This window comes from Clytia hemisphaerica, unplaced genomic scaffold, assembly GCF_902728285.1.
Source record: "Clytia hemisphaerica strain Z4C2 unplaced genomic scaffold, Clytia hemisphaerica genome assembly, whole genome shotgun sequence".
NCBI lineage: Eukaryota > Metazoa > Cnidaria > Hydrozoa > Leptothecata > Clytiidae > Clytia > Clytia hemisphaerica.
Window position 1 is genome coordinate 313,900 of NW_027104506.1, and position 22,048 is coordinate 335,947.

At 34.7% G+C, this 22,048-nt stretch overlaps 3 protein-coding genes across 12 annotated transcripts in view; 2 read left to right on the forward strand and 1 right to left on the reverse strand.

The window, feature by feature from the left end:
* LOC136821844 (uncharacterized) overlaps positions 1-22,048 on the reverse strand; it is a 386,618-nt gene that overhangs the window by 47,272 nt on the left and 317,298 nt on the right. The gene's annotated exons all lie outside the window — the stretch shown is intronic.
* LOC136821847 (LIM domain-binding protein 3-like) overlaps positions 1,680-22,048 on the forward strand; it is a 39,509-nt gene continuing 19,140 nt past the window's right edge. For 2 of the 9 annotated variants that reach the window (XM_067078089.1, XM_067078090.1), the window contains exons 1-8: positions 1,691-1,895; positions 5,058-5,206; positions 5,464-5,679; positions 6,037-6,191; positions 8,264-8,326; positions 9,030-9,161; positions 19,722-19,865; positions 21,625-21,890. In XM_067078089.1, the coding sequence (XP_066934190.1) occupies positions 1,797-1,895; positions 5,058-5,206; positions 5,464-5,679; positions 6,037-6,191; positions 8,264-8,326; positions 9,030-9,161; positions 19,722-19,865; positions 21,625-21,890 (1,224 nt within the window). In that variant the 5' untranslated portion in view covers positions 1,691-1,796. Of the gene's footprint in view, positions 1,896-5,057; positions 5,207-5,463; positions 5,680-6,036; positions 6,192-8,263; positions 8,327-9,029; positions 9,162-19,721; positions 19,866-21,624; positions 21,891-22,048 lie in introns of all 9 variants that reach the window. The other 7 variants (XM_067078081.1, XM_067078087.1, XM_067078084.1 and 4 more) reach the window with 7 other exon arrangements.
* LOC136821848 (putative uncharacterized protein DDB_G0277255) lies at positions 10,095-19,010 on the forward strand. 2 transcript variants are annotated; one of them, XM_067078091.1, is made up of 8 exons: positions 10,095-10,297; positions 11,026-11,124; positions 11,929-12,084; positions 15,118-15,207; positions 15,926-16,081; positions 16,746-17,303; positions 17,613-17,657; positions 18,335-19,010. In XM_067078091.1, the coding sequence occupies exons 2-8, from the start codon at positions 11,088-11,090 to the stop codon at positions 18,346-18,348; spliced, it is 1,056 nt and encodes a 351-aa protein (XP_066934192.1). In that variant the 5' UTR covers positions 10,095-10,297; positions 11,026-11,087; the 3' UTR covers positions 18,349-19,010. The 2 variants fall into 2 exon arrangements, with proteins under 2 accessions (XP_066934192.1, XP_066934193.1); XM_067078092.1 differs by lacking the exon at positions 10,095-10,297 and adding an exon at positions 10,456-10,476.

A 22,048-nucleotide genomic window follows, 5' to 3' on the forward strand; every position in this document is an offset into this window, starting at 1 on the left:
GTCCGCAAAGCCGTAAAATGTTCTTAACTTGTTCTTAACATTGGGCTCTTCCAAAAAAAATTGTACACGGGGGTGGAGGATATATAACAATTTTTAGTGATTTACCCCCCGAACAGGGTGACTTTTGGCCCCCCGGACAATAGGTTTTACCCCCCGGACAAGCATCTGCTGACCCCCAGGACAAGGCAAATTTTGATGATTTTTTGCTACCCCTCGGACAAAATATCCTCCACCCCCCATGTACAATTTTTTTTCTGGAAGAGCCCATTTTGACCATCGAAGCCTCATGATCTTATATAGTTTGTTTTTATAAAAAAACGTGTAAGAGAATGCTCACTAATTCTGTCATTGTATTTGGGGTCAATCATGACACAGAGTGAAAACAATCAAAAAGTATTTTTGTTATGGTTGTCTAGACAAAATGTTATCGTCATCAAATATTTCTACGTGTGACACATTGAATAAACTTCATCAACTCTTTGTCAACCAATTAAGATTTTGTTTCCAATGTTTAGATGCGTCAAAATAATACCTTATTTAGCAATATAATTTTTATACGATGATGCAAAAGGTCTTTCCCCAGAAAGGCTTTTCTCCTTTCAATCCTAGTTCCAACGCACGTTTTAAAGATCCATAATAACACTAGTCTGAATCGCAGACCTCTACAAAACCCCAGGTAGTATAGGGAGCACGAATCCGTTAGTGGATGCCACACTCGACAGGATGAAAAATTAGGACTCCTCACTAAACCATTGAAATTAGGATTTTATGACAGAATGTAGCGTAAAAAGTCAAAATTCTGTATATAATTTTCTTTAGTTTCATCGTGCCGAAATAAGAGGCAAAGCCCGCCCGCGAAGCTCATCAAAAAGAGATTACTTATCTGATAAAGAGATTACCAACGCTCAAGCTCCGCTACTAGTTCTTATAAAAAAGTTATAAATAATCGCGCCGAGTAAAAAGTAAAAAGCCTTTTGTTTACTCTCCTATTTTAATGGGAAATCGAATATTATTCATTGCTCACTCGTACCTGAATAAATTTATGATATACTTAATATATTTTGACTTTGTGAAACTGACCACAGATTAGCGCGCTATTCGCGGGAATTTTGCTGTGATTTCTGAACAGTGCTCGGAAGTTACGCCAGTCAACATGGCCATATGACACCAAACTTTTTTTCTCATGTTTGACATATACTCATAACTTATTATGACTTATTTGTCTCAAGTAGGGAATTGTAAGCCTAAATCATGTTTTCTTAACAAATATAGCATCAAATTATTCAGCTTTTTTATCATTTTTAATTAATGTAAACAAAACGTGAGTATAGAATCCAATTTGACACGGAACAAGATTGTTATGATCCTAGAGTTTGTTCCGCCATATAAGGAGTTTTAATGTGGATTCTACAATTAATTGATTCCTAAACAATGGAGGAACAATAACAACATGAAGGCTTCTATACGTCCCACCCTGTATACTATGATGGCTGACTGACTGCTCAATTTATGAGTGTTTTCTACTGTTAGAATGAAACTTTCTAGAACTGAATTTTGTTGGCTTTTGAGAGAGAGATATTATTGTGTTTTTTGTTATGTCCAGCAGTGCAGTGAAACTTTTTTTATATATTTTTTTTGACTTTATTTTCTGCCTGTCGCTTTTCAGTGTTCTGGACACTTTTTACAATTTCATGATTGATAGAGTTAATTTAAAGAGTTGAAACATTTGGTTTGATTTAACACTTTTCTTTTCTTGTTCCAAACAGCTGTCGCTTAACAAAAACTTTTCAATAAAAATGGGTGATCAATATGAAGTTACTTTGGATGGCGGTGGCCCATGGGGTATCAGACTGCAAGGTGGAAAAGATTTTGGCGTTCCATTGAATGTTGCCAGAGTACGTTTTTTATTAATACAGAATATTAGAATTATTATTTTGTTTTCTCTGTTTGAAAAAAGATGAAGACTCTCGACTCTTTATAAAGAGTAGATTATAGTAGTTATATAAGTTGTAAAATCTCTACAAGTGGTATCTTGGAAAAGTTGAATTTATGCATCATTAACGTCACAAATGACAGAAATTAATTTTACTCAAAATAAACATTTGGCTAAAGCTTCAGATGCATCCGGCTGGACTTAGAATTTTTTTCAAGTTTAATAGTGACCAAAGGGGGTCTCGAACCAGGAACCTATAGTTTCCGAAACCAATGCCCTATCCACTAGGCCAAACCGGCTGCTGAAAATTCGTTATTTGGGGTTACTTATACGAATGTCTTAGTACTATATATAAATAAGTCTGACTGACGAGTTAGGCTAACTGTTATGATCGCCATTACTCCGAAGAAGCCACCACACGTGTGCACCACGAAATTTCCACGGTACGAATTTGCGCAATTTAATTTTATAAAAAAAATCACCTCTAAATTGGTCCTGGCAAAATAGCCCATTTTGTAAACAAAAAATTCTCTCAACCGCAAAATTAAATTCCACGAAACTTTTGAGCTGTGAACTGCGATATTAGAAAGGTCGAAATCACATATAGACAAAATATTTTTTCCTCCCTGACGGCTAAGCAAAAAATTTAGTTTCCACCATCGGTTCTGACCTTCCTACCATTACTATCTCTAATAAGAGGTGTCAGAATTAGAAGAGGGGTGTCAATATTAGACCAACTTATAGCTTACAGGGTGGTTGCTTTACCAAAAAATCTATTATCTAAAATGATGATTTACACGTAGGTTTATCATTGATAAAATATTTATTCCTAAATTGACTTTTTGTTTTGTAGTAAGCGGTTACCATTTTGACAAAAATTAGCAGCTAAAACATTTGTGCTAACATAAAAAATATTAGATAATTTTTGCATCAGGATAGGTTGATACCATATCTCTTTTTAAGCACCAAATTTTTATCTTCATTGGTTGCTAAGATTAAGTAATGTTTTTGGAGTTTCGCCACTAATCTTGAAGTGAGAAATGCCTATCCTATTATATCATCCTAAATTATGGAAGAATTGACCAATTTGCAATATTTCTTCTGTATATATGGTATATATCAAATGGCAGAGGCCATAATTAACTTGGTTGTGTCAAATTAATTTGGTATCATTAAAACATAATCCAATATAGTTGCTTTTTAAGAGAAAATCTGATGCATGATTTGACTGTTCTGCCAAGTGCATTCTAAATTTAATAGATTTATGTTGGGCAACAAAATGGGTGTGTTTCAAATACAAAAAAATCAAATTAGTTTTGATTGAACATTAATTAGGCCGCAAATGATTTTTTCTTCAAATAAGCTAAATTTGATGAGAACCAACTTTTCCTTTGAATATGAAAAAGTACTTCCTGCTATTCTGACAAATTTTTAAATGGTATATAGTTAATGTTTTTATGTACATTGTTTTTAAATCTAATTTCTATTCTTTTCTCTGAATGACTTAACTATTAAAATAAGAGTTTCAAAAGACATATTAAGTCCTTGTATCTAAAACAATAAATCTCTGTATTAAAGGCTTTAAATTTTTTAGGTCTTCTATAATATTCATTTGGTTAAAAAGCTCTTTATAAGACATAGCAATAGCATAGTAAAAGTAATAGCAGGTTAAATGAAACAAAATTAGGAGTTTAGATTCATCAAAATAATGGTTAAGATCTCTAAAAGTATATTTTCTGTTTCTGGACAATTCTACCACTAGGGTGCCTCTCAAAAAGCCTACTGTTTCAAAACCATTTGATTGAATTAATTCATGAATAATTGAAATTTTACCGACCTATTTTTATAAAAAGTTTTTCTCATTAAGGAGAGTAAAGAATTTTAATCTTCCCTCTGTTCATTGAGATTGTGTTCAATGCGGTACTGTGGTCATTAATAAATTATATTTCATTAGCTTTTGTAAAGAGTACAAAATAGGGATATAACTTTTTTGGTATGTTTTTCATAACAAATTTATATTCAAAATTCACCTGCTGTCACTAAAATTTACTGCAGTTTTGAAAACACAAATAAACTTGTTTAGACTTATTTTGACAATCATTAGTTGAAAAAAAGAGGCTGAAATGATGAATCAAATCAAACATGAAAATTCAAATTTCAAAGAATGGTGTTATAATTTAGTGCCGTAGGAAGCATTTCCATATTGGGGGAGCTGAAGTTTAGTGACACTGCGAGGACCAACCATGGTTTGGCCCGAGGGGGAAAATTTTGCCCCCCCCAGTTGCTACGGCACTGTAATTTTTCAGACTTTCCAAAAGTTTTTTTGACTTTTTATCAAGAACTGCGTCAAAACACAAACAAGTTGTTATTATAATAAACACAATATTTCAAACATTCGTCAATAATAGCCTTAGTCACTGTGATAGGAGATTCCAATTCATTGTTGACAGTATTTTGAGAGGGGTGTGTGTTTATCCTTTATCATAAAATTTGCTTCTAGATTTGTTTCTTAATCTGTCCCATAGAGCTGAAATCCATATTGACAGACCTTTATTTAATTGTGGTTTTTTAGAAGAAACCTCAGATTTGTGGTCTACAGATTTTATCGGAATTCCTACGTATACCATTGAATAAGTTTTCTAAAGAAAAAATCAGAAGCCTGACATTGATCAAAAAAATTTTTTAAATGACTAAAACATCCAAAATATTTATGCATCAAAAACTTTTTAAAATTAATTCCATACCATCAAATCAATCAATTGTTAAGGCGTTTTCAAGCAAATCTCATGAACCTCTTATCTTTTGGAACTTTCCCAAGATATCTTTTTACTTGATGTAGATTGCTTTCTTATCTGGAATTAGAAAAAAACACTTCAGAAAGAGGGCTCTTAAAGATACAATTGACCAATAACAAGAAATCTTACCCTTACAAGCACATAAATAGTTATTGGTTCTTAGAATATAATATCTGCTGTTTCTCATCTTTTTACCTTCAAGGCACCATTGATAACTAAACAATGCTTGGTTAAATTTGATATAACTCACAAATCATAAAAAAAACAAAATAGCCTGAATGTATGCTTTTATGAAACTTGAAATTTTAATTTCGGTCTTTTTGTTTTAGGTTACTCCTGGTAGTAAAGCATCAACCAAAGGAATCTTAGCCGGTGATTCCATTGTCAGCATCAATGGCATTGCTACAAGCACACTTTCACACATGGACGCTCAAAACACGATCAAACAATCAGGTTCAACTCTACAGTTGACAATGAAGTAAGTACTTTCTGGATGTTGTACGCTCAGAAAATTATAAACATTTTTGCCTTGTTCAAAGAAAAAGGGGAATCTTTACCACAATTTTGATTTTTTCTGCATCCTAACACTGGCAATTGCGATTTCAATGTTATAACACCTCTTACTCCTACCTCCTGCAGCCTTTATAAAGTGAGAAATTTTATGGTTTTTTTTTTTGAGAATATCACCTTTGATTTTAAACAATTAATTCTTTCATATCTCCTGATTTTTTATAGAAAAGGTAAAGGAGTCTCACTAGGTGAAGTCAAACAAGTCGGATCAGCTGGTTTTGCCGCTGCACCAAGCAAAACATTATATACAACCGACGTCACTCATTCAGCTGGAGTTGACCACAAATTTAACGCAAAACCGAAAGCTTTTGGTGCAAGTCCCAGTGGTGGGCAAACAGCATCATCAAAGAAATTCGACCCAGCTGAATATGCTAAAAGAAAGTATGCATTCGTCTTAAAATCTTTATAATCCTACTATATCACTGAAGATTGCCATCCTGTATGGCATGAAACTTAAAACTCGTTTTAATCCTGCAATAATCTTAGGTGTTACGATCCTACTTAGACATGATTAATTAACTATTATTGTGACATTAATAAAATCTGGCAAAAATTGATATAAATGATAACAAAAATTACAAATGGTTTTTTATCCAATAACAGGGGAGAAAGCCTTTCATTTCTAGCTCAGTAAAAATGTACAAATAACTTAAAAATAACTTATATATTTGCTGATCCATTCAATGCTGCTTTTATACCATTACGACTGACTTTATGCTATATTCTTCATGATCAAAGGAAGGAAGAACTGGAGAAATACAAAGAAGAGAAAAACAAACCTGTTGTCCCAGATTCGGATGTTTTGAAAATGTTACAAAATACAAAAATTCAAGATAACGGCCAACAAGGTGGTGGCTCTTTCAACAAATTACAAGATTCTCTCAACAATGAAGGTATGTTTTTCATTCATGAATGAAATTAGCTTGGAAAGTTAAAAGTTTTTTACCTAAGAAAGCTTATATCTACAATCATGGACAAAATATTTGAGACAAAGGGGATTTCCCTTCGAAATTTTAAACACCACAAATGATTTTTAAGCGTGTTAAACTACAGTTGGAAAGTAAAGTTTTAACCCTGAGTTTTAACATGAGACTTAAAGACTTACGAGAAACGTTCAAATACACTAAAACATAGTGCGGAAAGGGGTCTGATCCCCCCCTTCTTAAATGATCCCCCCCCTTCTTGGCATCCCCCCAACCTTTAATAATACCTATCCCCAAAGGATTTCGGGGTAAATTTTTATGGTAATTATGGTAAAAAAGGAAGGGAAACAGTAAAGAAAAATTAAGTCTGGCAAATATATACCACTTTTTAGTGAAAATAAAGAACTTCCTTTCATGCAGACCAAATTTCATAACAGTGCTGGAAAATAATCTACAATATATGTAAGCCCCCCCTTCTTAAACGATCCCCCCTCCTTGCTATCCCCCCCTTTTTAGTGAAAATTTCTGATCCCCCTTCTTCACTTTTTTGGAAGGTGTCATCCCCCCTTAAAAAAAGGGGGGTTCGAACTATGTAAAATCTCAATATATTTCGACCATGATTGTAGTTTATGATGATTAAATTCATGAGAAAGGTACAAACCTATTCCCGCATTTAAGCTCTGTCAAACAGATGTTAATCTAAACTCATACATGTTGTTAGAAAATTGATCAACTAATTTTTTTACAAAAAAATAGGTTTGCTGGCGAAGGGATAACTCTTTCTTATATGATTGGAAAATTGAAAATTATACCTAAAATACACATACATATTTCCTTGTTTACAGTCTAGTTTAGTTTTCACTTTAGCACACAAGACTTCACTGACCACACTTAATAATAAAAACTTTGCACTTTAACACAAATTATTTATATTAACTACTAACCATTTTACACTACTTATGATTTACTGTGAGACAACTCATTTCATTCAAAAACGTACATACATATTACCGTAAGTCGGTCTAATGTCGACATCCCTCCTCTGATTTTGACAGCCTTATTAGAGATAGAAATAATAGGAAGGTCAGAATTACTGATAGACAAAAATTTTTTCCTCACTGATCGCTAAGCAAAGAAAAGAAGTTTCCATCAGTGATTCTGATCTTCATGTTATTCCTAACTCTAAAGAAGGGTGTCGGAATTAGAAGAGGGATGTCGATATTAGACCAACTTACGGTACAGATTGAACAATATCCCTTTCAAGTATACCATTCACATACAATGTCTCAAATACAAACACAAAACAACAATTAGTAGAAGCTTTTATAGAAGAGCCAGTTTTAGGCAATCATGCATACATACATATAGGCTTTTTAATACTATCCACAGATACTTTGTCTTTCTCAGGATCCTTTGTTGACACCAAAGTGCTTTAATGGCCGGGTAGCTCAGTCGGTAGAGCATTTGCCTTACAATCTAAGGGTTGTGTTTTCGATCCCCGGTCGCCGCCAACTCGGCGGATGAGTACCTTAGATTGGGTAGTCTGATCTAGGCGGTAAGTCACTGGGAGCTGAGAGTAGGTGTGGCGCTCCACCTCAGTATTCGATCTCCCAGGTCTAGCGCAAATAGAAAAGGGGATAGACTCGCTCACTCCCAGCCCCGCCGACAGCCACCAGATGAATATACTTACTTTACTTACTTAAGTGCTCAGAAAGAGTGCTAACATTCAAACACTGTCTGTCGAGCTGTGTATAATCTTTAATCTTAAATTAAGTGCTTATCACACACGTTTTTCATATGTGTGTTTTAACAGTCTAAAGCAGCTCCAACAGGACTCCTTTAAACATTCATTTTTCATTTACTATCTATCTTTTGTCAGTAGTGGTAAACTTTATACAACTTTTGTCTAGTTTAAATTTGCCACTTCTGGCTAAAACCGGGGTATGTCCGTAGAAAACATTACGTCATGAATATCATGAATTAAAGCACTTTTGTAAAGAAGAATGAGATGAAAACGCATTATTTCCATTCACTATCTGTAGGTCAATGGGCTGAACAAGAGAAATCTTTTCGAATGACTGCCGAGGATTCCAATTTAGTTGGCGGTAAATATTTGCATGCTTTTTGCACTAAGATTAATTCAAAAAAGTTTGTAACATTTTCTCTTTTGATTGACATTTGCATGAATCAATGTCAATTATTATATAATATGCATGATGAATGTGGCATTATCAATCGAGGTTACTGTGGGAAATAATAAATTTGATCTTGTTAAGACTTCATTAGGATTGACTTTTCCAGAAAATATTTTTCCTCCTTGAGGTACAAGCAAGGTTCAGTAAGAAAAACAAAGAACGCAAAATAAAGGACCACAAAAATACTATTTTAGGCACAAAACCAAAGATTCTTTAAATATGTTTATAAATCGAATGAGACATTTTGAAATTGACAGCTTTAGAAGAATATTGAGATAATAAGATGATAGAGAGTTCGCATTCATTAAAAAGGATATAAAATAAGTAGAGTTGAGTTGAGACTCTCTGGGAATTTTTAACAATTATAAACTACATAATCAATAATCTACAGAACTGCTTTTTTGAAATTTTTAAAATCTCCATTCCAAAGATTGCTAATCAGTACCTACAAAAATCAATTCCTGCAAATAGATGGTCCTTCATCAAATTAATCTCAACAGGGGTTTTAAAAAATATTCCTGGAAAAGTCTGAATATCAAATGCATGATATAACGAGATAAAAATAATCACCAAAAATATTCACAATTTGCACCTGCAACTATTGCTTTTCCAGTATCTCACGGTTCACGGGATGTGATTGATGATGTTAAGCGGCACGGTTCGGCCGGATTGAGTTCGAGCGGCGCCCCATCCGGGGGATCAAGATCTTTTAAAGTTTTACAATCAATTACCAACAACGATGAAGGTACATTTTCGCTAATTCCAATCTACCATTTAGAGGTTTTGAGATTGCTAATCCGTCTTATCACCACAGTTCGCATAAAAATATGTACTTGTGGCAGATTGAAAATTATCTTGGGAAAGTTTTTTTATACTATTCAATCAATGAAACGTATCAATAATTGCAGCATACCTAAAAAATGCAAGCAACCGAATTTTCAACCCTTTTTGTTTTTCGAAACTACTAAAAAATACATTATCCTTTCTGAGTGTTAAAAGCTTGTTCAGTTCGAGATATAAAACACATCAAGTTGATTGTTGACACTATTTCCAATCTGTAATTCAGAGTTTTCATCAAATTGTCAGCATGTGTTACATACAGTATGTGCAAAAGGAATTTGACTCATTGATTTGTTGTTATAATATCAGATACAATTTTAAGAAATAATGCATGACACGAGAAAAAATTTCAAAGCATCTGAAAGCTGAGTTGAGACCAATTTATGAAAAAAAATATTTTAACACACCACATCCTAGCTACTAATCCATTATACAATTTTTTAAAATATTTTAGTTATGTTTTAAAGATTTTGCTATTTATGTAAAAACGATATTTTAGGAACTCTCATATTGACGTACTATTTAATAATTATAGCATATAATTTAGTTTTCATAATATGTATAACATGGTACTACTATTATTGGGATGTTACACAAATTGCTGGCGTATTATGATATTACATCATAGATCCGACAGCTGATTGGTTGTAAGTGGCTTTTAATCAGTCAAAACGTCACTTTCAACCAATCAGCTGTTAGGGATCTACGATGTAATATTCATGATATGCACCACTGGAGAGTCCTCTGGGATCTTGTAAAATTTTTCATCCAATACGTCACTTAAACAATAGAAAAAGTGACGTATTGGGTGGAAAAAAACAGATAAGTTTCAAAATTTGTGAAGTCATTGCAGTGGTGCATATCATGAATAAAAGACATTGCAATGGTGCATATATAATGATAAATTGGGGATGTTACACAAATTGCTGACGTGTTATGACGTAATATCATTCGTTCAAAATGTTTTGGCGATATGGAGTTGGCTTATGTTGGATAATGAGGAATAATCACCCTTCAAAGCTGATTAAGAAACAAAAAGAGGTTAGTGTGATAAAAAATTTGTTTTAAATTTTTTTAACAAAGTTTTTTATTTTGCGGTAAGGAAAGTCTTGTTTTTCAGAGTTTGTTTCAACAATTCTTTTTTCAACAATTTTTTTTGATCTTGTTAGGTCTCTTGAAGTGGAGACAACTAAAATTGGTTTAAAAAGAAAAGTTACAAAGTATATATATTTTTATAGGAAATCATATACACACAGATTTAGTCATTCCAAAGCTATTTTAGTCAGTCGTCGATTATATTTACACCTTTTTTTCTCTTTCTATACCATGTTTGTATAAACATTGTTTGTACGTCCATTTAACGTTACTAAGACGTTAGGAACGTTGGATGAACGTCAAAATAACATTGTGTGCCGGCTATACATACTCTCTACAAACGTTTCATGCATGTTGATTTTTTTTGTTATATTTTTTTAATTCAGCATTTATTCTTATAAAATGCACTTTTTTATATGTAGCTTTATAATTTAAAGTTTTAAACTTTTTATGGCGAGATAGCTCTGGCTGGAAAGTTGACTATCGAGGCAAAAAGTGGGCCGAAAGTTGGCAGTTAAAGTCTTTGCTTGATAATGATTGAAAGAAGTCAATGCAATGCCCTTGACGTAATTGCAATGACTTCTTTCAATCTTTTTCAAGCAAAGATTTTAACTGCCAATTTTCTGCCCACTTTTTGCCTCTTCTAAACTCAAAGGATTTTTAATATATCATAGATTGTTCGCCGCCACAAGCACCACCCGCACCGCCCATAGAAGATGGGAAGCCAAAATTATCCATGGTCGCAAGTAATCCGTACCATCTTCCTATAAAAGGTAATTGATTTAGATTCTGATTTCTGACCGCAGTGCAGTGGTAGAGCATCTGGCTACGGTGCGCAAGGTTGTGGGTTCAGACCCTAGCTGGGTCATACCAAAGATTCTCAAAATGGTACTTGATACCTATCTGCTTGATGCTCAGCAATTAAGAGAAGGATCCATGTTAAGTGGAGCAATCCAGGGAGAAAGAGTGGCGCCCTCCCCTACCTTCGGGTAGATAGCTATCAAAAGAGGAGCCTTCGGGTCGCCTCCGACTGCGGTCGCAGACTTACTTACTTAGATTCTGATTTAGTTTGCATGAACTCTAAGCACTTTGATCTGGGGCCGTTTTTTGTTTTTGTAAATTTAGATTGAGTTTCTGATTCCATGAAGCTGGGAGTCTTGGGAATACGTATATAAATTGGTTATTATAAGTTAAATTTTGCTAGAAAAAAATTGGAGTTAGTATTTTGGCCGTTAAACGGGCATAAAAAAGTGTTTAGAAAAACCCCTGAACATGTATTTGGGAATAATGTGCTTTTCCAGAAAAAATTAAATAGGGGGGGGGGGGGGGGTGGAGGATACAACGATTTTCAGTGATTTACCCCCGGACAAAGTGACTTTTGGCCCCCCGGACAACATCAGTTGACCCCCCGGACAACCCAAATTACCCCTGGACAGAGCAAATTTACTCCCCGGACAAGGCAAAATTTGATGATTTTTCAATTACCCCCCGGACACTATATCCTCCACCTCCCCCCCCTTATGTACAGACATTTTCTGGAAGAGCCCAATTTTTTAATTCATTTTTTATTTTTTCAGCTGTGGTATCGAACGAAGGTGGTAACCCAATTATGGATTCTTTAAAGTCCAAAATGAAAGAAATGAACATCAACAAAGAAAGACTGGATCGAACATCAAGCGTCTCCAATGAAAAAAAAGGAAATTTTCTCTCACAAAGCTCACGTGAATCTGCAGGTAACACCTTTTTTTTTTAATAAGAACGTCAAAAATTTTCGAAGCCTTCGGATGTTCTTAGTTTTTTGAATTTGAAGCCTAAAAATGTTCTTAAAATGTTCTTATTTTCAGCATTTTTTGAGCATTTTGATGTAATTTCTTAAGAAATTGCATGTTTTTAAGTCTCCAAAGCCTAAGTATGTTCTTAGAATGTTCTTAAACTTTGGGCCTCGAAGCCTTATGTTCTTATATAGTTTGTTCTTATAAAAAAAAAACGTGTAACGCTTCAACCTGATTCTATCTCGTTCATGTTCATTTTGGTAATCGTTAAACGACTTTGAACGGTTTTATTTTTACATAAGTGTTCCCGTTTCATATCAGACACATATTTCATATCAGGACAATGTCTCCCTATCAATATAATATGGGCATTATCATTTTGCACAACCAGTCAAAACCAGTCAAAACCAGTCAAAACCAGTCAAAACCAGTCGAAACCAGTCAAAATCAGTCAAAATCAGTCACTTCCAGGCAAACTGAATCGCTTTTTGGCAAAAGGAGTCAATGGAGGTGACAATCACTCAATTAAGTCATTTAAAAAGTCGTTTAAAAGGGGACAACCAGGCAACTGGGTCATTTAAAAGGGGACAACCAGTCAACTGAGTCATTTAAAAGGGGACAACCAGTCAAAAGAGTCATTTAAAAGGGGACAATCAGTCAATTAAGTCATTTAAAAGGGGACAACCAGTCAAAAGAGTCATTTAAAAGGGGACAAACAGTCAATTGAGTCATTTAAAAGGGGACAACCAGTCAAAAAAGTCATTTAAAAGGGGACAACCAGTCAAAAAAGTCATTTAAAAGGGGACAACCAGTCAATTCAGTCATTTAAAAGGGGACAACCAGTCAAAAAAGTCATTTAAAAGGGGACAAACAGTCAAAACCAGTCAAAACCAGTCAAAACTAGTCAAAATCAGTCAAAACCAGTCACTTCCAGGCAAACTGAATCGCTTTTTGGCAAAAGGAGTCAATGGAGGTGACAATCACTCAATTAAGTCATTTAAAAAGTCGTTTAAAAGGGGACAACCATTTTTTTTTTTGGAGATAATTCTCTTAATGAGTCTAGCATATCTAGTACATATATTTGTCAAGTTGAAAGGAGTTGAATAAAAACCAGATCTAAAATCCTCAGGTCACTTTTGACATTGTTTTTTGTTTGGAATATTGTTAGGGGTCCTTTTACTGCCCGTTATTATTGCTCCTTCGGTAACTGACGTGTGTCAGTTCCATAAGCTTAGGTTCCATTTTAAATGACTCCTTTCATGGTTACACTTTTTATTTAATGACTTTTTTTGACTGGTTGTCCCCTTTTAAATGACTTTTTTTGACTGGTTGTCTCCTTTTAAATGACTCCTTTGACTGGTTGTCCCCTTTTAAATGACTGAATTGACTGGTTGTCCCCTTTGAAATGACTGAATTGACTGGTTGTCCCCTTTGAAATGACTTTTTTGACTGGTTGTCCCCTTTTAAATGACTGAATTGACTGGTTGTCCCCTTTTAAATGACTCAGTTGACTGGTTGTCCCCTTTTAAATGACCCAGTTGACTGGTTGTCCCCTTCTAAACGACTTTTTAAATGACTTAATTGAGTGATTGTCACCTCCATTGACTCCTTTTGCCAAAAAGCGATTCAATTTGCCTGGAAGTGACTGGTTTTGACTGATTTTGACTAGTTTTGACTGGTTTTGACTGGTTTTGACTGTTTGTCCCCTTTGAAATGACTTTTTTGACTGGTTGTCCCCTTTTAAATGACTTTTTTGACTGGTTGTCCCCTTTTAAATGACTTTTTTGACTGGTTGTCCCCTTTTAAATGACTTTTTTGACTGGTTGTCCCCTTTTAAATGACTCTTTTGACTGGTTGTCCCCTTTTAAATGAATTTTTTGACTGATTGTCCCCTTTTAAATGACTTTTTTGACTGGTTGTCCCCTTTGAAATGACTTTTTTGACTGATTGTCCCCTTTTAAATGACTCTTTTGACTGGTTGTCCCCTTTTAAATGACCCAGTTGCCTGGTTGTCCCCTTTTAAACGACTTTTTAAATGACTTAATTGAGTGATTGTCACCTCCATTGACTCCTTTAGCCAAAAAGCGATTCAGTTTGCCTGGAAGTGACTGATTTTGACTGATTTTGACTGGTTTCGACTGGTTTCGACTGGTTTCGACTGGTTTTGACTGGTTTTGACTGGTTTTGACTGGTTTTGACTGGTTTTGACTGGTTTTGACTGGTTGTGCAAAATGATAATGCCCATATAATATGCTGATATAAGTAAAAAAACGCGTTTTTCTTTTCCTCCTTCTGACCAATCTTGCACCACATCCTTGTCAATCCAATGTGTAAAAGCTTGTGAATTAAAATTGATGAGTAAGCAAACGATATCACTCTTATTTAAAAATAAAACCTTATAATGAAATAAAATGCCTTTTTGTATGTTTGAGTACAGCGCTTGTCGTAGTATACTTTTTTTGCTCAGAATATCACCTCCATCCGATGGAATCAATCATTTTTCTTGAATTCGACATTGAAAATAATCAATTTTTTATTCATTTTAGGTGTTAAAGGACTTTTACCTGTAACGTCTGTCTTTCAGTCATAAAACAAGTTGCCAGGCCTTATTCGTGGGCCCTCTCCCAAAAAAAGTCTCAAAATTCTATCTACTTTCAAAAAAATAACATACAGTTACGTTCCACAGAAGATGCTAAGATCCTAAGGGCTTGCCCCTTTATGATGAGTGACAGTAGCGTTAAGGTAGAGCATCCAGCTACGGTGCGCGAGGTTGTAGATTTGATCCCCAGATCCCCATCTGGTACTTGATGCCTCTCTGCTTGATGCTCAGCAACTAAAGATACAGGTTAAGGGTAATTGAAGAAATCCAGTGAAGGGAGTGGCGCCCTGGAAAACAGCTAGAGAGAAGAGGAGTCTTCGGTTCGCCCTGGACTACGGTCGCAGACTTACTTACTTTACTTTATGATATTAATTGCATTTCTTCTATTTTTTCAGCTCGTGCGCCATCACCTTTGCCGGCACCGAAAAGTCCAACTTCTCCAGCTTTCAAAATGACATTGGCCAAGGGGGAAAGTCCTTTTGCAGGTATTAAAACAAACTTTTGTTCGAAGCTCTTTAGATAGAAGGACTGAAACTAGGCTACGTCATATCTTCCTTCGTTTCGAGCGTAAAACTCCTATGCGCACTGCTCTTGTTTTGAATATTATACACCATAGACAGTTCCAGCCTTTTTAGGTCTTCCTCCTTTACTCTCGAAACAAAGAATGGTATGACATAACCTAAAGGAGGGATAGTTTTTGAAGAGCTTTATTTTAAGGAAGGTGGATAGTTAGTAAAAGGAAAACAATTTGCAAAGAATGCCTTGACATTTATCGATATAACGGGTGGGCTGGATAGCTCACTCGGTTGAGCAGTTGCTCTAGTAATGCGAAAGACATAAGTTCGAATTTTACTTCAGTCCTCAAACAGTTAGTTTTTTATCCTGAGGCGTGTTGGTACAATATGTTGACACTCTCCATAAAAAAAGACGTCAATATCGCCATTGACAATTCAAAGGTCCAATCTCAAAATTATTGCCTGAGAAAACTAAGAATTTTTCTGTTTGTCTGAGCATAAACTTTGAGGAGATTGACCCCCTGTTTCATGTAGAATGGACCCTCCCCATTATTATCCAAAACCTCAAATTTAAGGTTAGCTAGACAGAAAGATAAACTCTTAGCTTTCTCAGACACTAATTTTGTGATTGGCCCTTTTGATTTATCAACGGCGATATATAGTCAATCTTTTTTCCTTTTCATTACAGCGGGCGCTGAATCGAACGTTCTAATGGCGAGTCTTAAAAACACCATCGAAGGTGATCGAATGACCCTGGGTTTACGACAAACACGTGGTATGGCTGCTGGCTCCCATTCTCCCAGCATGCAACGCATGAAAACAGCTTTCCATGAGGATGATAAAAGTAAGTTCGAATTTTTTTTATGTTTCTTTTTTAGAAGAAAACAAATCAAAAAGCTGGATTTATGCATGGTTATCAGTAAACTTGTTTCTTAATATATCGAAGTACGGTTGACTCTAAGCTAAAACAAACTTTTATTCTATTCGAATTTTTCGTTACCTTTCAAGAAGACGTAAAATACTTTCTAGAATAAAAGTTTGGGATAGTTCAAATCTCTCCGTAACTCGAACAAATTAGATTCGCCTTTCGAATTCGAATTAGAGAGAGTCAACTTTAGTTCTCTTTAAGCCCGTCAATGTAGAGATATATTTCAGTTTAAGAAAACCCTACGAAATACTTTAAATTAAAGGTTTTGTTTTTACATAAGTGTTCCCGTTTCATATCAGACACATATATCATATCGGGACAGTGTCTTCCTATTGCTATATCATGCTGATATAAGCAAAAAAATGTTTTTCTTTTCCTTTTTCTGACTAATCTTGCTCCACATTCTTGTCAATCCAATATGAAAAAGCTTCTAAATTAAAATTGATGAGTAAGCAAACGATATCATTCTTATTTAAAATCAAAACCTTTAAGATAGCTTTTATACGATAATAGTGTGCACGAGTTTTGTATGTTTCACCCAATTTTCCAATCAATAAAGCATATGTATAATTTTCAACAGGGAATAACATAACACTACGAAATGATGGATACTGTAACGTACTCCCTCCTGATCAGTCCTCTTTTCCTGTTGCTATGGCTACCAACTCGAATTATAACTCGGTCCAGGTTGAAAATCCGAATAACTCAACTCAGGGCTATCACAGACAACCTATTAACTCGGCCCAACAAGAGTACAATAACTCGTCTCAAGCACATTATAGACAATTGTCTTTTGAAAAACAGCAAAGTAACTCGTTAACTCATAAAATGAACTCGGTACCGAGTTACCAACGCGAATTAGCCGAAGCACATGCTAACTACCATCGACCACCAACCAGTCCTGGCCTTAGCCATCAGAGACAATCGAGTAACCCGGCTTTAAGTTATAATCGACAACCGAGTAACTCGGCTTCAAATCATCAGCGGAGTAACTCAAGTCCGAGTTATCAATACTATCGTGAACCGAGTAACTCGACAACAATATCCCAAACTCAAAGATCGAAATCAGTCACAGCTCAGCAAGCACTTTCTCTAGCGGAACAAATTCTAAATGCACATAGTAGTAAAATGCAAAATAGTAAGTGTAAACGCACACTTAACAATATGGTTATAAAATGTAAACTGCACCTTAAGTATATTTTTTTCCTTTTTACATAAATTGCACACGATATTTCTTTTAAATTCTTTCAATTTTCTAAATTGCACCAAATTCTTAAAACCAATAATCACGTGGGATTGAAATTGAAAATGACGAGACCAAATTAAGTTTTGTATTCGTGTCAATAATCCGGTTCTATGGTCCAGGCCCCTTCCAATACTGTAAATAATATGATTTCGGTTTTCCTTAACATTTTAATTTTTCATTCTGTTTTTCTTTTTGCTTCAGGTCCTTCAGCTTCGCGAAAAACAAGCTCAAACTCTGCTCCTGTTGGTATGATTGACATACTTTTTTCATTTGATATTTTCCCCGGCGTGGGGGGGACTCGATTCTCCCAAAGTGCACTGTAAAGGTAGATTTTCGGCCAAATTTCCAAAAAAAAATTTCTGTACTGCACGATTTCAAAGGCCTAATTTTGAAATTTTGGGCCGCACCTATGATCGTTTTTGAATCAAGTGCCTAATTAATTTACTCGTCTCAGCCTAGAAGTTCAGGTTAAAAGTGTTGGAACATGTTAGGATCGTCAAAACGTTTGAACATCTTCTTGAATAAGAACTTTATAGCGTACAGACGATAAAACTCAATAGTACCTTTGGCAACTTCCACGGAAAACCCTTTATAGACCAAAGTGAAGCTCGATATATTTTCTAAGTATTTCTTCAGTTTGTTACAGTGCTCGATACATAAGTAGAGCGATATCAGTCAGGAAGAAAAGACACTTTTTTTATTCTGCTACTGGCAGTTTCATGCCACTTTGGTGACATCTTCAGGCAATAGTTTCGCGCCAAAGTGGCATAAAACTGCCAATAGCAGAATAAAAGAGTGTTTTTTCTTCCTGACTTTTTCAAAATATTGACACCCCCTATTAAGGGCTTAGCGGCGTTTTTCATTTACCCTCCCTGTGCCATCTCAATCTTAATTAAATGAAGTCATTCTTCTTGTATTTTCAGGAGACGAGCTGTAACATTATTTTCCTTAAAGAATCTTTCAAAATCTAATTGTACATACTCTTTTTTATTTCATATTTTTGATATTTTTTTCGTACAGATTTTTTTCGGTAAATTATATTGTTTTTGTTTTAACCAACTTTACCTGCCAAACCCTCAAGCTATTTTACGGTTTAATCTTTCCACTATGCATAGTTCAAATTTTCCTTAACGAGATGGAGTTTGAGAACATCAACAATACTATTTTTATCATCCAAAGGACTTTGAATGCACAAGCTAAAAAACCAGTGTTTGCGACAACGGGTATCCTCAAGCTGTATTTTATTCTATTTTCTGAGATATATTTATTTTATATTTATAGTATTTTTGTATTATTTGTCTAACTTTTGCTACTATACAGTGAACTCTCTCTAATTCGAACTTCTTTACTTCAAATGTTTCTGTAATTCGACTTTTTCTAATTCGGAGAAAATTGTTGGTCAAAAAAAGTTAAAAAACATTTGAATGGTGGAAAGGCGGAAATTTGTATGTGCACGCTTCTAAGATACGGCCGATCGAATTGAAGTTAAAATTAGAGAGGGGATCAACTTTATCTGATTTTTCCCCTATTTTTAAGATTTCAAACTTTGTATTGTTTTTTTAGAATTTTAGAAATATTTAAGTACCTAAGTGTGTTAAATTTTTTTTTGCAAAATTGACTCAACTCAAATTTTTTGCATATCACAAAAAATGGTTTAACCTTTTTCGGCAAAATACAAACAAAAAAACTCTTCTTTGAAATGTATGTACGAATATTTGCTGCTATGATTAATTTTACATTAACCAAAAAACACTAACCGAAGAAACAAAATTAATTTACTAATTTACCAGGTATGCTGCTTGAGAATTTTTGTGAAATTTTTGAAACCATTCCACTTGTTCTTATTATTAATAGGCATTCTCATAAATTATATTGAGTGCAATGACTGCCTCGTTTTCAAACTCATATCTAGGTGATTATATCCCTTAATTACCATAGTAATATTTTGAGAACGAGGTAAGCGTTGCACATGACGTAATTTATGAAAAGGTCTATTCAAATTGACGCATGTCATTTAAGTCTTGGAGTAAACCAATAACATGTTATAGCTCCAGAATTAACACGTAAACCCTTCTGGCGCAAATCAAACATCCCAAGGCTTTCATCTTCAGAAATTGATAATTAACTAGGAAAATCTCCTTAAAATTTAATGAAATAGTCCTTACGGTCAAAATAACATTGCCTTATAAATCTTACACCATAACTCGAAATTTCCTAAGCTCAAACAAATTTGCTTTCCACGTACGGGTTCGAGTTATAGAGATTCCAAGATTTGTAATAGTAATAATAATATTTCCGCCTTTTTTCCAGACCTCCCACCGCCACCACCAGAGTTGATGGGTTCAAACGCTGGAAGTGGTGCACCCAACTCATATGGTTTCGATGACAACGGACCCAAAGCACAATCGGGAACATTCAAACGATTGCAACAATTGACCGATGCTGGTGATGGAGGTATATATTGCTTTCTTTATAACAGTGTTAAAAGTTTTTCCGTTTCCAATGGGTTTTCACCTCAGTGAAGTCAGTAAAAGTACTTTTCCGTCTCGAAATTCTGCATAATTCGCCAAAACTTCAAGAATCTTGCCTAATTTGCCGAGTAAAATAAATTTTTCGTCTCAAATGAAAAAAGATTAGTTGAATCTTTTTTTGTGACTACTAAAATCTTTTTCATATGATTCATTGGTCTTATTGAAGGATTTGAAATCGACTTAAAATCATTATTTTTTCGAATTTTTGCTCGTAACTCCCGTCAGATTTTGTTCTCACGTTCTTACAAAAAAGATTTTGATCAACTTTTACTATCAACTAAGTAAATAGGTATAAATATATAATCTTACAAAGGGAAGCAAGTTCATTCGCTTTAAAGTGTACATTCTTTCTTGTTATTATGTGGAAACCATGCTCAAGTGAATTACTCTAATTACATTGATCAATCTCTCCATACATCTTCAGTGAAAGATTAAATAACAGAAGCTGCTTTTGGTTCATTTTGTGAAATTTATTTTTCTACCGGGTGTCTCTGAAAAAACTTCCCCCTGTTTGATTCAATATTGCGAAAAATTGAAAAAATATATTAGCTTAATATTATCTAAATCGTTTAGAGGAGGGTTTAACTTAAATTTTGGTATATCAAACTTTAAAATTGTTTCATTAGATCAAAAGTTATGGCAAAAAGAGTAAAAATTTTTTTTTCAAAAAGAGCGTAAAAAGAGGAAAAAACAGGGTATCAAATTAGACAAGAAAACACTGTACTTTATTGACAGTAAAGTTTTACTTTCGGTCTTCTGTGCATCTTTTTTGTTTTATTATTCGTTTTTAATGATTTTTATTGCCAATTTAGAGCTCCTTTTGGATTCATTAATGAGCATGCAGTTTTAAACAAACTTTTATCCAAATTTTTCCAAAAGTTTCCAAAGCTTAGCGAGTCTATTTGAGTGTCTTTTTTTCTAACAAAAGATTTGATACCCTGTTTTTTCGTCTTTTTTCGCTCTTTTTGAAAAAAGATTTTTTACTCTTTTTGTCATAACTTTTGGTCTAATGAGGCAATTTTAAAGTTTGATACACCAAAATTTAAGTTAAACCCTCCTCTAAACGATTTCGAAAAAATCAAGTAAATATATTTTTTCACTTTTTCGCAATTTCGAATCAAACAGGGGAAGTTTTTTCAGAGACACCCGGTGTAGAAAAAATCAGCTTCTGTTTTTTTAATCTTTTACTCTAACTAGGTCACAGTGTGCATGTAAACCACACTGAAACGACCGCCTTCCATCATGCATCACGCATCACGGTCGCGAAAGAGCGCGCGCACTTTATGAACGCCTATATGTTATCTCCAGTACATTTTAGATTATTTATTGAAAACAGATTACAATATAGTCATTTTTCATGTCTCGATTATTCAATTATGAATAAAAGACATTCAGGGAAAAAAAAGAGAAACACCTGGGTAATCTAGTTAAATAAACCGAAAGTAAATGGTAGACAAAGTAATGAGCCAAGGCAAAACGAGATTAGCGTACCACTATGAAAGAAACCGCCTCCGGCGGTCGATAACGCTGACATGTTTTCGATGCAATAACAAAAACAGTACGCGCCTAAAGCGAACAGACTTTAATTACCAACGTTGGAAAACTTTAATGCTGGTGTACACTGATCAAAAATTTTCATTTTCTTCTGTGTTGCTATTTTTTCCACAAATTTCTATTTTTAGATCAAGCCCGAACCGTATTCGATCAACAAAAACAAGACCGCGGCCAACCCGTATACGCCGGACAATCCTTCACACCGGCACCAAAAACCGGCGGCTACAGTGGCCCAACTGGACCAAACTTCAGAGTCGGTAGAGCCAGTGCTCCATCTTTCAAATCATCAGGGTCAAGCTATATCGCCCCTAAAGGGCCGCCACCGCCCGCCGTAAATGCTGGAGAAGTGTTGAACCCGAATTCGAAACTTTACCAACAAGGAAGCCCTGCTCAAGTAAATATTTGACTTTTCATCATTTTTTATCACAATTCGTGATATGCACCAATGTCTTATGATTACATCACGGACCCAGCAGCTGATTGGTTGTAAGTGATGTAAAGTAAGTCAATACGTCACTTGTAACCAATCAGCTGTTGGGTCCTTGGAAGACA